Genomic DNA, 18,130 nt, shown 5'->3' with positions numbered 1-18,130 from the left:
ATCAAAGCTGATTTATATATTTATAGAGACTCACCCAAGGTGGTGTATATCAGGGTTAAACTGGAAGTCAGCAATTTAACACTGTGTCAGTCAGTATACCTTAAAGATAAAATTACCCCCACCGTGAGCCTTAGGTGATCTGAGTGTGCAGAACACAATTTTATGTGCCCAAGTAGGTTCTCATAAAATTAACACAGCATAAATCATGAATAAGAGCAGACTGTCAAAAGCACAGCAATACAGGCATAGGTATTTCAGGGTGGGGTTTGCACATATGCATGTATCTTACAACGTACGTGCATATGCACAGATTTTTACTGGTACAAATATGCTTTGGGGCAGGTGTAACTGTACAGTAACTTTCTAGGGGGCTCTCTCATAAAGGCACACAGCTGTAAATTAAAATTTACATAAATTTGCATAAATTAGCTGTATAAAATAGGTGCAAGAGAGGCACCTCCTTGCATTGGACTACTGCAATGCTTTATATTTCAGGCTTCCGCAGGTCCGGTTGAAGGCATTGCAGTTGGTCCAGAATTCTGCTGCTCATGTGCTTTTTGGTTTTGCAGGACACTGTCATATTCCTTCATATAATCTGACATCTCTGCAGCATTTGATACACTAAATCATAGTAACAAAGTAGATGACGGCAGAAATAGACCTGCACGGTCCATCCAGTCTGCCCAAGAAATGTGCCACTTTTTTGAGTATACCTTACCTTGAGATTTGTACCTGTCTTTTTCAGGGCACAGACCGTACAAGTCTGCCCAGCACTATCCCCGCCTCCCAACCACCAGCCCCGCCTCCCACTACTGGCTCTGTTATCCAATCTCGGCTAAGCTCCTGAGGATCCATTTCTTCTGAACAGGATTCCTTTATGTTTATCCCACACATATTTGAATTCCGTTACTGTTTTCATCTCCACCACCTCCCGCGGGAGGGCATTCCAAGCATCCACCACTCTCTCCGTGAAAAAATACTTCCTGACATTTTTCTTGAGTCTGCCCCTCCTTCAATCTCATTTCATGTCCTCTCGTTCTACCGCCTTCGTATCTCCGGAAAAGTATTTTATTATCTAAACTGGAATTTACAAATATGGGTTTTGAATGGTTTGGCTCCGAGAAACAGATGTTACCATGTACTCAAAGAAGGAGAATCTTCATTCACCTGGACATCCATTTCCCCACTGCTATTTAACGAGTTCCTTATGATCTATTGTTTTGGGATTGGGGAAAACTTGGAGATGTAAACTGTATCTGAAATCAAGAAAGCTTAGGACAAGTACATTGAATCTGGGAATGAAAGGGTGAGTAGATGGCATGGAAGGACAGGCTGGATAGGCCATATGGTTTTTATCTGTCTTCATTTTTCTGTTTCTAACTTTATAGTCATATGTAGATGGCATTTTTGTCTTCCTCCCTATTAGCTCAAATTTAGTTGAGTCCCCTGCCACTATAAATAAGTGTATTAAATGTATAAGTGATTGGTCATCATTTCTTTTTTTTTTTTTAATTTAATGCAGATAAAACTAAAGTTCTGTGGTTTGGCTTAAGTCTAAATGATATTCCAAACCGTATTCAAAATGATGTTGAGATTTCTTTAAATGTGGAAAAAAAAACTTCAAGAGTTTTAGGGATGATTTTAGATTTTTCTTTGAGTATAGAAGCATAAGTTAATAATTTGATGAAGAAAGCCTTTTTCAAACTCAAAAACAATTTCACTTGGTTTACTCATACTTTACTAAACAGCACTTTAACACAATTGTCCAGCTGTTGCTTCTCTTGCAGCTGGACTTTTGTAATGCTCTCTATGCTGGCACCTCAGGTAAATTGACGAATAGAATTCAGTTAATACCAAACATAGTTGCTTGATTAATATTTCAAAAATTTACTATGTTACTGTGTTAAATCAAAATGTAATCATACTATTTACTACTATTTAGCATTTCTATAGCGCTACAAGGCATACGCAGCGCTGCACAAACATAGAAGAAAGACAGTCCCTGCTCAAAGAGCTTACAATCTAATAGACAAAAAATAAATAAAGTAAGCAAATCAAATCAATTAATGTGAACGGGAAGGAAGAGAGGAGTCTCCATTGTTGATACATCTTCATTGGTTGCCTTTGAGAGCTTGTATTTTGTTTAAAATATGCAGTTTTGTTTTTAAATCTTTAGAAGGACATTCGCCTGAGAGCTTTTGCTCATCTATTCAATTAAGCACCGATGGTCTACGCTGTAATGCAAACTTTCTTCTCCGTTTCCTTTCTGTTACAGGTTTGAAACAGGAGTCATTCTGAAATGGTTTTTTTTTTTACCAGTCTATAAAGACATGAAATTCTTTACTGCTAGAGATACGTTTACATTTTTCTTATCTTCCATTTCATAAATTGTTGAAGCCGTAGCTCTTTTATTTTTTTTTTAGAAAATGTATTTTAATATTTGTTAAGAGATTGTTTGTATTATCCTGATTGATTATTGAATTAGTTTCTTAAAACTGTTACCCTGCTTTGAATTCTGTTTTAAAACCCCAACATATCTGCAGAGATTACAATTATTGCCTGTTCCATTAAGAGTAAAATTTTGCTTGTGATGGTTCAGCGTGCATTATGGCACGAGGTATCACTGTATTTGCTGCAGGTGCTTAGTTTTTATTGTCCTATATGGATGTTGAGATCAGAGGGCTCCTATTAGCTTGTTGTACCTTCATTGCTGAAGATCTGCTTGGTAGAAATGAGGAGGTCTGCATTTTCTGTGATAGGACCTCTTGAATGGAATAAACGTATGGGAATAGAATAAAAAGAGTCTTCAAATTTATTATGAATGATGATGCAGACAATTTAGGGATAAGTTAGAAAGATATCTAACCAAGTTTTAGGTCAAAAGAAATTGAATTTTTGTAGTTTTGTGTCCCACTTTTTGTTTTAGATGTATGTTTAAAGTAGGGCCGTGATAAATCCTCCTTTTTCCCCCTGCTTCTGCTAAACTTAGAGGAGCAGCACTTACAATCCTGAAGGCTTTTTTTTGGGGGGGGGGGGGGGGGGGGGGGGGGAATAAACTGCACAGAACAGCCATGATACCTGCTTCTTGTGTCTGTGTGCTCATGCTCTCCTGTTCAAGGTCTGTCTACACTCAAGCTGGCTGCATCTCATACATCCACGGATTCCTGGTCAGACCTTCTACTATGGATTATGTATCATGTTCTATGCCTACCTATCAGCCTCCTATATACCTATATATTGTGAGCCTAGTGAAGATTAACTTGCATTTAACTGCTTATGGTGTGCACTGCTTATTACTAGGAACCAACCCCTTGTGGCTGCCTATGCCCTGGCTAGTTCCCATCACACAGCTGTATCTCCATTCCTTTTCTCACCAGTGAGGTAAGGCTTACTGGCCTGTAATATCACACTTTTGTGAAGAGGGTTACACCTGCCCTTTTCCAGTTCTGGAGAACCTCTCCCATTTCCAAAGATCTATTAAACAATCCTTTAGTGGACCCACCAGGGCCCCTCCAAGTTCCCTTAGAATCTGAGGATATATCTCATCCGTCCACGTGACTAATTTCCACTTTCAGTTTGGCAAGTTGTTCATAAACACACTTCCGTGAACAGTGAGGTATCTACGCCATTCACACATGAACTCCTTGCTGGCTCTCTGTGATCCTTCTCTAGGTTTTATCTTCTGAGAACATGAACAGAAATATTTGTTCAGCAAAGTCTACCATTCCCGAGTCATTCTGTGCACATCAGTCCTCAGCCTCTTTCAGTCTAATGATTCCACCTCTGACCTTCCTCCTTTCCCTGATCACCTCTTTTCTTCCACCCTTGCTTTTGCTATCCCAATTTCCTTCATCTCTTTCAGCTTTACCACATATTCCTTTTCCGTGTTCCTGTTTTTGAGATCCTCGGTACTTTAAGAATGTTACTCATTTTGTCTCTGTTTTTTAGCCACTTTCTTAAAGAACCATATCAATTAAATTTCCTGTTTTCACTTTCCTTATATAATTATGTTGCCACTGATATAGCTTCTTTTTAGTATAGTCCATTGTTTTTCCACTTTCTCAGTCTCTTCCCACCCTGTCAGCTCCTCCTTCTCACTTTGCCATTTTATCAAAAATCTGTGTTTCTGAATCCAAGATTTTGAGTCTTGTCTTAGCTTCTATATCTAGGAGTGGCCTAGTGGTTAGGGTGGTGGACTTTGGTCTTGGGGAACTGAGGAACTGAGTTCGATTCCCACTTCAGGCACAGGCAGCTCCTTGTGACTCTGGGCAAGTCACTTAACCCTCCATTGCCCCATGTAAGCCGCATTGAGCCTGCCATGAGTGGGAAAGTGCGGGGTACAAATGTAACAAAAATAAAATAAATATCTACCCATACTGTGTTTTTCTATTTTAATTTTCTGTAGTGCAGTTTTCTAACAGCATTGCTAGCTTTGCATTCAGATCTCTTCGTACTCTGTCAGGTAGCCCTGGTGATAAGTTTGAGGAGTTGGCATGCAGAGATTGTGTTCTTGCAATGTGCTCTGTAAATCAGGAGATTTCCTATCTAGCCATCTTCATCCACAGTAGATGTAGTCTGTATTTACTTCCCCCTGAATTTCTGCCATAATTTTAAAATGTTATTTCCAAGCCAAACAGAGAGGGTAATCAGCATACAAAGAAAGTACACAAACAAAAAAAGAGCAACACTGGGCCTTCAAGACTGAGACAACAGGAGTATTTTATTGATAAATGACCCGACACGAGCCGTGTTTCGGCATTAACGACTGCCTCAGGGGTTGAGGTTCAATTGTAAATACTATTAAGTTTGTGTCTGTCCAATGCCGAGATTCGGTTGTAAAAAATGTGTTGAACTTGTGTCTATCCGATGCCTCCAAAATAGGCGGTAGAAAAAAATCTACTGAGGCTGTCAAAACCGACAGCCGCTATGTAGGAGAAACTCCTGTATTAGCCTCGCATTAAGACGAGGCTAATACAGGAGTTTCTCCTACATAGCGGCTGTCGGTTCTGACAGCTTCACTAGATTTTTTTCTACCGCCTGTTTTGGAGGCATCGGATAGACACAAGTTCAACACATTTTTTTACAACCGAATCTCGGCATTGGACAGACACAAACTTAATAGTATTTACAATTGAACCTCGACCCCTGAGGCAGGCGTTATTTAACGCCGAAACACGGCTCGTGTCAGGTCATTTATCAATAAAATACTCCTGTTGTCTCAGTCTTGAAGGCCCAGTGTTGCTTTTTATTGTTTGTGTAAATTTTATTCTTCCCCCTTGTCCCTCCTGCCACAGACTTTAACTGACGTTTCTTTCCACAGGATAGTCAATATCATTATAGCACTCTCTGCTACCTTACTGTTCCATCAAGAAGTACTTATGGGCCATAACGATGAAACAGGCTTAGCACCAAGCTGGAAAGGTAAGAGATATGCAGTCATATGTATGTCAGATCCTTAAGATGGGAATAAAACAAGGACATAGATTGCCAAGAACATTAATGCAGTCATCTCTGACAAATCCGGTATCTTTAATAAAATAAGGGCCCCAGATTCTGATTTTAAACTCCACTTCCTCAGCAAACTATTACATTTGTGTCCATCATAAGGGAGATTAAGCAGCCATATGAGAAAGAAAATGAGAACAATGAAAAATGAATTAATCATCTCTGCAGATATGGATCAAATGCTCCAAATACATAACTGGCTTAGGATTGGTTTCTATCCTTCAGTGCTTATGTTTCTACTGCACAACAGCAGATCACATTTGAGGGACAGACATCGGCCTTTAGGCTTCTAATATAACCTTCAAGCATTGTAGGCTGTAGGAAAAGGTAAAAATGATGCACTTACACTAAGAACAACTCCTTCCAGGGCATCTTCAGGCTTGCTAAGAAGTCGCTTGCTGACCTAGTGAAAATGACAGCATGAAAAATTAGCCCCCGAGATCTGGAAATTCCCTCCATCCAGAGTTGTTATCTTAGCAGCAAAGCTGGAACAGTAAGAAGGAAAGAAGGGTACAGAATACAGAAGTTAAGATGCACACTTCTGTTTCTATTCGGACATTGGAGAAAATTATATACCGTATTTTTCGGACTATAAGACGCACTTTTTTCCTCCCAAATTTGGGAGGAAAATGGGGGGTGCGTCTTACAGTCCGAATGTAGCTTCCCTCCCGCCGTTACAGGCATCTCCCTCCCTCCCTCCGTTACAGGCACCCCTCTCTCCCTCCGTTGGAATTTTAAAACTCCTCGCCTCGTCGGTGTGACTCGCAGTAGCAGCAGCGCTTCAGCGTGCACATCGCTCTTCACTCAGCCTTCTCTCTCTCAGCTCTCTGGTCCCGCCCTTGTGGGCGGGACCAGAGAGCTTAGAGAGAGAAGGCTGACTGAGTGAAGAGCGACGTACACGCTGAAGCACTGCTGCTACCGCGAGTCACAGCGACGAGGTGAGGAGTTTTAAAATTCCAACGGAGGGAGAGAGGGGTGCCTGTAACGGAGGGAGGGAGGGAGATGCCTGTAACGGAGGGAGGGAGGGAGATGCCTGTAACGGAGGGAGGGTGCCTGGGACAGGGAGGGGGGCCTATTTTTCGGACTATAAGATGCACTTTTTTTTTCCTCCAAATTTGGGAGGAAAACCTAGGTGCGTCTTATGGTCCGGTGCGTCTTATAGTCCGAAAAATACGGTAAGATCTGAAACTTCTTGAGATGGCAGAGCAACACTGAAATTGAGGCCCACACTGCAAACTTGGATATACTGGCTTGACTCCCCTAACCATTGCTCACTACATGACCTGAACAAGTCATGCAGCCTCTCCATGCTCAAGCTATTTGGGGGAGATACATTGGAATCAGGACTGTCTAGCATAATACTGTGCAAACGGATGAAATTTATGGGGCCAGCCCAGCCAAGGATGTCATAGTGCTGGACCAGACAGTCCCACCTCATGTGCTGAGGCTGGAAGTATTATTGAAAAGCAGCTGGAGTCCTACAAAGGAGCAACCGTTAATGCTGGAAGACAGACACAACAGCCTGCAGCATAAGCCATATAGGCAAAGATTTGTCCTCTGGTCCTTCACACCTAAATTTAGCACATAAGCGTTGCCATACTGGGATAGACCGAAGGTCCATCAAGCCCAGTATCCTGTTTCCAACAGTGGCCAATCCAGGTTACAAGTACCTGGCAGTACAATACATTTTATGCTGCTTATCCTAGAAATAAGCGGTGGATTTTCCACAAATTCATCTTAATAATGGCTTATGGATTTTTCTCTTAGAAAGCTATCCAAACCTTTTTTAAACCCTGCTAAGGTAACTGCTTTTACCACATTCTCTGGCAACGAATTACAGAGTTTAATTACACATTGAGTGAAGAAATATTTTCTCTGATTTGTTTTAAATTTACTACTTTGTAGCTTCATTTTGTGCCCCCCCCCCCCCCCCCCCTAGTCTTTGGAAAGAGTAAACAAGCGATTCATATCTACCTGTTCTACTCCACTCATTTTATAGATCCCTATCGTATCTCCCCTCAGTTGTCTTTTCTCCAAGCTGAAGAGCCCTAGTCGCTTTAGCCTTTCCTCATAGAGAAGTCGTCCCATCCCCTTTATAATTTTTGTCGCCCTTCTCTGTACCTTTTCAAATTCCACTATATCTTTTTGAGATGCGGTGATCAGAATTGCCTGTCTCTGGAGTACAAGTGTCAGGTACATTTTAACAGTTTTTCATAAAGTTTCATCAAGTCCATCAGCAAACACAAGTTTGCCTGCCACAGAGGAATATGTCACACTGCAATTTTTAGTGTCATTTCCAGTTGACATCAAAAATCCCAGAATAAGCAACACAAGATATTTACCTTGATAGGATGCTTAAGAGCCTCCAGAGCAGTGAGACGCGATGTCTCTCTCACAAGAGAGGGTTTTCCCAAACGGGCTTCTATATATCTGCCTGCAACCCCTGTGGCATTTTTGGCAGTGTAGATGCCCACTGCCAGCAGTGTTAATCCTGCCACCTAGAAAGCAAGGAGACTCAAGGTAAGTATGTCCTAACGAGATAGAAGAGAGATTTCACAGTATATCCACCTCTGCAAATTACTTTCAGAAATGTCAGCTATATGGACAGTTGTAGATTGACCTTCAAGAGTTAGTGCGGCTTGCTAGCAAATGTGCAGAAATCAAGGATTACAATATGAGAAGATGTGATTGGGATGGGACTGACCAAGGGACAGGATTTGAGCTGCACAAGTTTTATTCTCTCTGTGAGACCCGTGTGTACCTATACAACATACCAATCCTGAAATCTGCATATATTTATGGGGGAGGAGGGGTTTCAAAAATCAGTTCTTAGCTATGCTGTAGTGAAACGGGAAAAAAAAAAGTCTTGCTGTTCTCTTAAGCAGGGATTTACGGCATTACATGTACCACAGAAACATCAAACTTGCTAATCTGATAAATTAAGTCAGGTTGAAGGAATCAAACCCTGCAGCATTATGTAACTGAACATTCTTCCACATCTTTGATTTAATAACCTAAAGTACGTTTGTTCTTCTCTACAAAAATAGTCACCCGAACAGAGGATGCTCTGGCTGTATCGTTTTCTTTAACAGTAAACACATTTCCCATCTGGAATCTGGCTTTTCTCTGCTGGTGCATGAAATAAATCTCAGCAGATGAGAAAAACAAACAACCATAACCTAGAATTCACAATGGGAACCAGAGCTGGCACAAGGGTATCTGATACCCTAGGCAAACCTTCAGCCTTACACGCTCCAAGGGGCAGCTCAGGACCCTACCCCTCCTCCTATCTCCTTCCTCCACAAGATTTTCACCAGCTTCCCCTTCCCTATGGAACAGAGGCCCCGACAGCTTGTTTACATAAGCCTCAATGCAGCTAGTGTGGGGCCTTAACCCTCTTTGTGAGGTCTGCCAGATCTCACCCCCTCAAAAAAAATGGGGTGGGTAGGGGTGGGGGAGGGGGACAGGAGGCTTATGCATGTGCAGATGATCAAGGCCCCACACTGGTTGTGATGGGTCCTCATTAGGCAATCTGACAGCTATCTCAGTGTCAACGCCCCAACTCATCTGCCTAGTGGTTGAGCCAGTTCTGGTGGGAACACATCTGCTTTTTCCCCAGACTCAGAGAGCCTTCATTTAATGAATGGATACTTCAGGTCTCCATGAACTAAAAGCTGCAGAGATAAGCCACATCTTGATTTCATCTGAAGAAACCAACCAAACATGGACCAAAAATAAGATGTGAACATTGGCAGAAGTAGGAGCTAAAAACTCTTTTATGGTTGTTGGTTGAAGATCTCCTAGAAAATTATTCCACAAGGACAATGCTGTGTTAATCAGTCAGCTAATGATGGGCCATCAAGTTAGGGAACCTGAGGTGTTACCCCAGACCAAGCCTTGTGGTAATCTCCTTGTTAATCACAGTGGATTCCTGCTTTTCTTTCTGTCTGATATAAGTGTTACAATGGTTTCATGACCTTATTGGATAACTCAAAACATTTTTTAAAAAATTGACAATGCATATTTATTTTTATTTAAAAAGATTTCTTACCTGCATTATCTAACAATTCTCACCAGATCACACTTAGCACAAAGATTGTAAAGGGAGAAAGTTATCAACATGGGTTACAGTTAAGATGGGTTATTATATTGTTAACTAGGTCTCATGACACAAAATGGGAGCTGTGCTGCAATAGTATGAGTTATTTTACCACCACATCTTAATGGTAGCCCACGTCGATAACTACGTTCCTAAATGCTTATGGACAAAATACAAAATAGGAGTGAAACCAGGGAAATTAGGGTTTAAATCCCACCAATTGTCCTTGTGACCTTGGGCAGGTTACTTACCTTCGTTGTGAATTCCCTACCGTTATCTTTGCGTGCTGCAGCTTCTTATAAAATGTTTAGTACTAAGCTTAAGACACATTTTTCACTGCAGAATTTGAACCTGCTGTGAATTATTTGTTCTTTTCACTGCCGGTTTTTTTTTTCTGCCAGCGATAGCAGCATGAAAGATACTGCTCAAAGTTTCTAGAATGTATGTTTGAGTGTACTTTTCTTATGACTGTGAAACTTTTCTATTATTTTATGGCGTGCCTTCCTTTTACTTATTGTTTTATTTCACTTTGTAAACTGCTTTGACTTAAAATGCAAATAAGCTGGTATATTAAAACTCAATAAACTATTGCCTCAGGTACAAACTTGTATTGTAAGCAGGGGCGTATCTGCGTGGGGCCACAGGGGCCTGGGCCCCCGCAGATTTTGCCCTGGCCCCCCTCCCCGCCGTCAACCCTCCCCCGCCAGCCGAGGTCCGACCCGAAGTCTTCACATTTCATCTTCCTCCGTGGCCATGCTGCGACGTCACACTCTGAACTGGATTCAACGAATCAGCCCTGCAGCGTTACTTCCTTGCAGCATAGCCACGGAGGAAGACGAAATGTGAAGACTTCGGGTTGGACCTCGGCTGGTGGGGGTTGGGGCCCCCCGCCAGCAAAAGTAAGCAGCGGGGGAGGGTTGACGGCAGAGAGGGGGGTGGAGAGAGGCGGCGGCGAGGGGGGGGGGGGAAGAGAGGCAAAATGTGCCCCCCCTCTCTGGCTCTGGCCCCCCCTACCGCCGGATTCCAGATACGCCCCTGATTGTAAGCCCTCTGAGCACAGGGAAATACTTCCTGGACCTGAAAAGGAAACTCACTTTGAACTACCACTGAAAAGGTGTGAGCTAAATCCAAAATAAAACAAATGAATGAATATTATTTGACTAAAGTGAAACACACACACACACACATGTCCCGGACGAGAATGGAAAGTATAAGAAAAAAGTGAAACACACACACACACATGTCCCGGACGAGAATGGAAAGTATAAGAAATGTAGAAATTAAATAAAGGACAAAAAATTCACCCAGCAGGAGCAAAGGCAGAGCAATCACAATTTTTTCTTTTTTTCATTGTTTCTACTGTTTTTAATAACTTTGTAAACCACTTTGGGGCTCATTTTCAAAGCACTTAGCCTTCCAAAGTTCCATAGAAACCTATGGAACTTTGGAAGGCTATGTGCTTTGAAAATATGCCTATTTGTTATCCTTGTGACAAAAAGCGATTAATTAAGTCCCAAATAAATCAAATCAAACTTAACACTGCAGCAATACAGTCGTGCAAGCAGTGGCATGCTGATACATTTTTAATAGGCTCTCTCTCCGGGCATAGCCAGCCCTGGGGGGGGTGGGGGGGGACCCAGGGGAGAACAACCAATTGAACACATTGAAATAAATGTATATAAGTATCCAGAAGGAAACCCATCAAAATAGTCTTTAAAAGCCTGTCATGATGATGCACATGGTGGGAAAAGTACATAAACGGTGGAAGAGGTTACAAAAGGAAATAAATTTGTCCTATGTTGCTGTCTTTAAACCAAAAAAAAAAAGAAAAAGTGGGATGTCAGTGAACTTGCAGCAAGAATACAAAAACATAACACTGGCCCTGCGCTGTTCATGTTGAAGAAAAGGTGCAACAAAAAAGTAAATTTTTAAACATCATGATGAAAACCAGATAACGCGTTACGAAGTTGATGCTAAGCTATTGTTAAATACAGCAGTGCCACATTAAAGTTTGCGTGCATTGACACTCCATGAAAACAAACAAACCGAAAGAGAAATAAACTGCAACTTCATTATACTGAAGCAATCAAACATATAAACGGCGAGTGACCGAACTCACTCGCAAATGCGCAGTAGAGACTTCCCTCTCTGTCCCGCCCCCGCGTCAATACGTGATGGCGGGACAGAGAGGGAAACGGCCCTCCCCCCCCCCCCGAGTTGCCGCCGCCACCCCTCCACCCGGCCCGGGCCCTCTGATCGCAATTAATTCAACTTACATCACCGCAGCACGCAGATCAGCTGAGCTCCGGTCGACCTTCCTTCCCTGCCTGTGTCCCGCCCTCGCCGACGGTACGTCACACGAGGGCGGGACACAGGCAGAGAAGGAAGGCCAGGCTGACGGGAGCTCAGCTGATCTGCGTGCTGCTGCGATGTAAGTTGAATTAATAGCGAACAGAGGGCCCGGGCCGGGTGGAGGGGCGGCGGCGGCGAAGACCTCTGGGGGGGGGGGGGGGGGGCTTGGAAAACCCCCATTCCAATAGTAGCCCGTTTTAACGGGCTCAACGGCTAGTACTAACATAAGAGACAGTGGCAGTGCTAATTTTGCACTGCTCATTTTAAAATATAAATGCATCAAATCCAAAACAGATATAAGTGTTGCTTCATTAAGACACAGTGCATGTATCACACTGCTTGGTTTGAGATACGAGTGCTAGAAAAAAAAATATAAATGTTCAAATATGTACATGGAAAAAGTCTGTAAAACAGTACTCAACTGTCACTAGCAACATCGCATTAAACCATTAAAAGATATGCATGGAAAGCAGCGCCAGCGTTGCTCCATGGAGTGAAAATTTGAGAACGTTTCCTTTATGATACACAAACGGAGGAAAAATGATGAATAAGCAAGCATATGAAACATAAACCATTGTCTTACCTGAAGATGAAATAGGTATCTAATAAGAGTGTAGGATGCCAAGAAAAAGTGCCAAAAAAGCTCAAACACACTCATGCGCCTTTTCTAGCCATGTGATTAGAACATACATAGTAACATAGTAGATGACGGCAGAAAAAGACCTGCATGGTCGGTCCATCCAGTCTGCCCAAGAAGATAAATTCATATGTGCTACTTTTTTATTTGTACTGTCCTCTTCAGTGCACAGACCGTATAAGTCTGGCCAGCCCTATCCCCGCCTCCCAAACACCAACCCCGCCTAGAAGACACAGACATCTTCTACCTTTTGCCACATCATTACAAAGGTCTTTTTCAAGACCTATCTTTTGTGTCACAAGATAGTAAAGACACAATATTGAAGATTTTGTAACTCATTTATCATCAAAAGATTCCTGAGACAGGCCACAGGCCGAAACATAGTTTTGTGTCGAGTCTATGATCAATAATCTTCTTAAAGCATCAAGCTTGCTTCCCTTGTTTCTGGAGTCCGTGGTCCATTTCCCACTATTTCTTTTGGTTTCTTTGACCTCTTTTAAACAGCCATCGCAAGTGTAGGTTGAAGAATGACGTGCGGGTTGTTCACTGCAGGCAAAATGAACGTCTAATTGATATGCATCATGGCATGCATGAGTTAAAAACCTACAAAGTTTTGTACTGCAAAGCGGATGACATGCTGAACCATTAAAAAAAAAAGAAACCATGTAAAAATCGTGTGATAAGCGACAGATGTTTAAAATATGAAAAAAGTGAATGGAAGCTTGAGGCAGCTGTAAGTGCCTACCAGTAAGGAGAATAGCAACCAGCTTGCAAAACTGCTCTAAATTTAACAACCGGTTTCATCCATGAACCTGTCAGAGGAGTAACCAGGGCCAGATTAATACTATATTGGGCATCCCTATCATGGTCCCCCATTTACTTTTCTCTTCCCCTCTCCCGCAAGTCATTCACTTTCACTGATCTCAGATCTTATTCATGGTCTCCCTTCCCCTCCCCCACATATTTTACCTCTCCAGGGGCCTGATGTGCAAAGTTCTGGAATAGAAATGAACAGAACGGCCCCAAACCGAACAGAAACATAGCTCCCCAATGCTCAAAGCTAATAGGACTGGGATGAGCACTGCCTTGGGCAAAATGGATGGCACTGTCAGGATTGAAACACCAGCCTCAGTAAAATAAAAAAAGGGTTCTCACAGATGAAATACTTGCAACTCAGTCTCAGACCTGAAGAAATGGCCATTAAGCATACAGTCTTCAGGATGAGTTCCTTTAGCATTTTCTTCAATGGCTCAGAAAGGCAAACCTAAGGCATAAAGCACCAAATTCAGTTCAACTGGGAACATTTGTAGTGGGGGCCTAAGATACACCAGCCCTCTCAAAATGAGAAGTCAAAAGCTTTCTTTTCAATGTGACCCCTGAAGCACACCAGGGCCACTACCTGCACCTTCAGGGCACTAACTGCCAATCCCCTCGTGTGTCCCACTGTAAGAACGAAAGAATCTTCATGACCAAAGCCGAAAAGTCAAGAATGCTCTTTCTGTGCGTCAACTCAAGAACTCTCCAGACCCACGGAATACACTGCAGAGGTTGACCATGACCTTTTCCATGCCTGTAGCAGGGTAGCAACACCTCTGCATAGCCTCCCTTACTGTCCATGCTCCCTCTCCCAAGGAGTCAAAGAGAAAGGTACCTCTAGCCACACTGGATGCACTACCATGCTCCAACGGCATCACTGATGCCAAAGACTGGAAATTCCAGTCCTCTAGGACTTCTAATCACAGTCTCTTGGACACAAATCGGTTCCTCTGAACTTCTGGGTCCAGGTTGAGTCTCCCATGTCTGCCGCATCCCATCAGCTCTCTAACAATAATAGTCAAAATTTTGTTTGGGATGACTCCAGATTATATGACCAGCCTAATTGTCTTATCAGCTAGAAATGCAAAGCCAAAATCAAAAGAATAGTTGTTACTGCACCTACCTAGCTGTAAAAATGTTACATACAAATCTGTTCATATAACTGGATTTAGTTATCTAGGATCCAAAGGGTGGAAGCTCATAGCTTCCATTCCGTAAAGCTTTAAAAAAAACTTACCTGTTTAAAAAATATTTTTCTATGTAATCATTAATTGTAGAATTATCATTCCAATATATGTATCCTGTTGTATTCACTGTTTTATTGTAAGTCACATTGAACCGAAATTTACTTTTTGGATAATGTGGGATACAAGAATAAATAAATAAAATAAACAAACAAGTGGTAGATACTTGGAACGCCCTCCCGCGGGAGGTGGTGGAGATGAAAACGGTAGCGGAATTCAAGCATGCGTGGGATAAACATAAAGGAATCCTGTGCAGAAGGAATGGATCCTCAGAAGCTCAGCCGAGATTGGGAGGCGGGGCTGGTGTTTGGGTGGTGGGGCTAGTTCTGGGCAAGACTTCTACGGTCTGTGTCCTGAAAATGGCAGATACAAATCAAGGTAAGGTATACACAAGAAGTAGCACATATGAGTTTATCTTGTTGGGCAGACTAGATAGACCGTGCAGGTCTTTTTCTGTCGTCATCTACTATGTTACTATGGTTGTATGAAAAAGCAATATACATTTCATGGAAAATGCATTCCCTGCTCCCAGGGGCCCAGGGATTCTCCTAAATCTCCCAAAGACCTCCCCAAAGCAATGGAGCTTTTAGTAGACTTTTTTCAAACCCAGCACAGGGGCATCCAGGAGAGGCAGGAGGTTAAATGGCAGCCATTCCAGCACCTTCCCTGCAATGAATCAAGCTCTGCATGCTTGTAGCATTCTCTCCCTTCGGAGCCAGACTGCCCTGCTATTTCTGGTTGACCTCCCACTGATCTCTCCCCATGCTCAGACTATCCCACTGTACTGCTACAACAGGAATCGCACAGCCCTGAGCTTCCCCAGAGACTCTTACATTGTAATCAGGACTTGGATCACTCTACCAGGACCTCCATTCATTGCTGCAAAAGGAAAAAAAACAAAACAAAACCCTGCTGGCTCACACATTGCAAACAGGCTGGCCAAACTGGGGCACAATCACCATGAGCTCCTCCTGAGGCTTAAAGGCTAAAACATACTGGTTGCTGCCCAAGTTCCTCTGAGCTGCTGGCCTTCCCCTCACCTGATGCTAGAATGTTTCTATAGCCTCTGTCATTCTTCTGTACTATTTTTTTAAAGGGGAAATATTCTCGCTAGATGGCTAGCTAATAGAAAAACCAAGAGAAAGAAGGGAAGGGACCCAGACTCCTCCGAGTGTCCCCGTTGGCTCCACAATTCCTCCGTTCCTTCCATCTCAACTGGTTGCCAGTTCTCCAGCCAGCCCAGGAGCTAGCCACACCAGACCAGTACTGCATTTCCAACACCATCTACTGGAGACAAATACTCGTGATTTTGGGCAGCTGGTGCCCTTTACAGAGCAGAGCTCACAAACAATTAGTTTCGGTCTCTAGTCAGCTGGCTGATGGACACCATTCATTGGTTCTGGACGAAGAGCAAAACCCTTTGTTCCTGCGCTGCATCTTTACTCCAGACCTGAGCCGAGTTCAACTTCAGCACTACAAAGAGTTAAAACAACCCACATCTGGAGCAATTATTGACTCTGCATTTTGTAGGCCCACCACTCTATCCTTTAGCCCCGTGGTTTTACTTTTGACTTCTCTATGCAAAAACCTCCTCCTACATCAGGAATATGATTAATTTGAGAAACTTGGGAATACACTATTGTGCTAAGGCATAGCACAGCATCAGCCCCTAAACATCAAGTCTGGATGAATCACATTTTCTTTTATCTGTATCTATAAAGGCCACCCTATGGGCTCAGTTATGAATAGAGAAATAACTGCTTACAGTGATCAGTAGGATGTAGTTTGATTGCTGCACAAAACTCCTGCATTTCCAACCAATAAGGAGCAATTACTCTCTCACATCCAAAGCTTGTCCAGCCACAGCTGTATGCATTTCACGTTGAACTTGTTCCCACGTGTGTTTTGCAGTATTGCTTAGCAGAACTACAGAATGAGAGATTTTCTCAACAGCAAATGAAGAATATATTGGTACTATACAGAGATATTTTGCACTAGCAACAACACTGGTCATTTACTCCCCCTTAATTGTGCTATTCAGTTACAAAAGAACATAAGTGTTGTCATACCGGGATAGACCGAAGGTCCATCAAGCCCAGTATCCTGTTTACAACCGTGGTCAATCCAGGTTACAAGTATTTGGCATTTCTTTTAGGAAGCTATCCAAACCTTTTTTAAACCCCACTAAGCTAACTGCTTTTACCACATTCGAATTCCAGAATTTAATTATACGTTGAGTGAAGAAATATTTTCTCTGATTTGTTTTAAATGTACTACTTTGTAACTTCATTGTGTGCCCCCTAGTCCTAGTATTTTTGGAAAGAGTAAACAAGCGATTCACATCTACCCATTCCGCTCCACTCATTATTTTATAGAATTCTATCATATCTCCCCTCAGCCGTCTTTTCTCCAAGCTGAAGAGCCCTAACTGCTTTAGCCTCTCCTCATAGGGAAGTTGTCCCATCCCCTTTTATTATTTTTGTTATCCTTCTCTGTACCTTTTTTAATTCCACTATATCTTTTATTTTGAGATGTGGTGACCAGAATTGCACACAGTATTCGAGGTGTGGTCGCACCATGGAGTGATATAAAGGCTTTATACCATCCTTGTTTTTGTTTTTTTAGTTAGTGTGTGAATTACCATGCTGTTAGTGTATCAGTGGACTGACAGCATGCTAAGTACACAGTGGGGCAGGAAATGAGCAGAATATGGTTATATGCTGTACCTTGCAATTAATGCAAAACACTTTACTGCAAAGATTTAAGTGCATCCATGCTAACAAACATGCAGTAAAGAACTTTTTTATACTGTAACTAGGAACATGCTGGAAACGCCTCCAGCAAATCGCATACAAGGTTTGCATTTAACCCTTGTTAATTTTTGCAACTAATATGCATAAGTGCAAATAAACTACCAGAAAAGAAAAGGAGAAGGGTAGGACAATGGAAAGCCACAAGGAGCCCAAGGGAAGTCTCACAGTTCAAAACAAGAGGTTTATTGATAAAGCACCACAACTGAACAGACCCAACACAGAGCCGTGCTTCAGCAAAGGTCACCTGCCCTCAGGGGTCACAAAATCTTATGAAGTGCTATCAAATGGTTTGGTGCTGTAATATCAGAATGAGATGGATATGAGGGAAGCCACTACTTGCCCTGGGATTGGTCGCATGGAATGTTGCTATTGGTTGAGATTCTGCCACGTACTTGTGACCTGGATTGGCCACTGTTGGAAGCAGGATACTGGGCTAGATGGATCTCTGTCTGACCCAGTATGACCATTCTTATATTATGTTCTTAGAATGGCTTTATATGCAATTCCAAATCTTATCCTCTCGAAGTTTAGGCATCTTCGGAAAGCTTTTTTTCTTCAGCCTTGTGGCGGGTAAGATTTGGAACTGCATATAAAGCCATTCTGACAGTACAGCACCGAACTATATGACAGCATTCCATAAAGGTTTGTGACCCCTGAGGCAGGC

At 42.5% G+C, this 18,130-nt stretch overlaps 2 protein-coding genes across 2 annotated transcripts in view; one reads left to right on the top strand and one right to left on the bottom strand.

Annotated features, from left to right (window-relative positions):
- LOC115456518 overlaps positions 1-18,130 on the top strand; it is a 77,863-nt gene that overhangs the window by 8,539 nt on the left and 51,194 nt on the right. The window lies entirely within an intron of this gene.
- Positions 1-18,130, bottom strand: part of ATAD3A (ATPase family AAA domain containing 3A) — a 117,030-nt gene that overhangs the window by 56,105 nt on the left and 42,795 nt on the right. Inside the window, exons 8-9 of the mRNA XM_030185648.1 lie at positions 7,848-8,003; positions 5,852-5,908 (exon numbers count right to left, since the gene is read on the bottom strand). Of these exons, the coding sequence (XP_030041508.1) occupies positions 5,852-5,908; positions 7,848-8,003 (213 nt within the window). The remainder of the gene's footprint in view (positions 1-5,851; positions 5,909-7,847; positions 8,004-18,130) is intronic.

This window comes from Microcaecilia unicolor, chromosome 13 (genome assembly GCF_901765095.1).
Source record: "Microcaecilia unicolor chromosome 13, aMicUni1.1, whole genome shotgun sequence".
NCBI lineage: Eukaryota > Metazoa > Chordata > Amphibia > Gymnophiona > Siphonopidae > Microcaecilia > Microcaecilia unicolor.
This window is presented reverse-complemented; position numbering and strand designations above follow the sequence as displayed.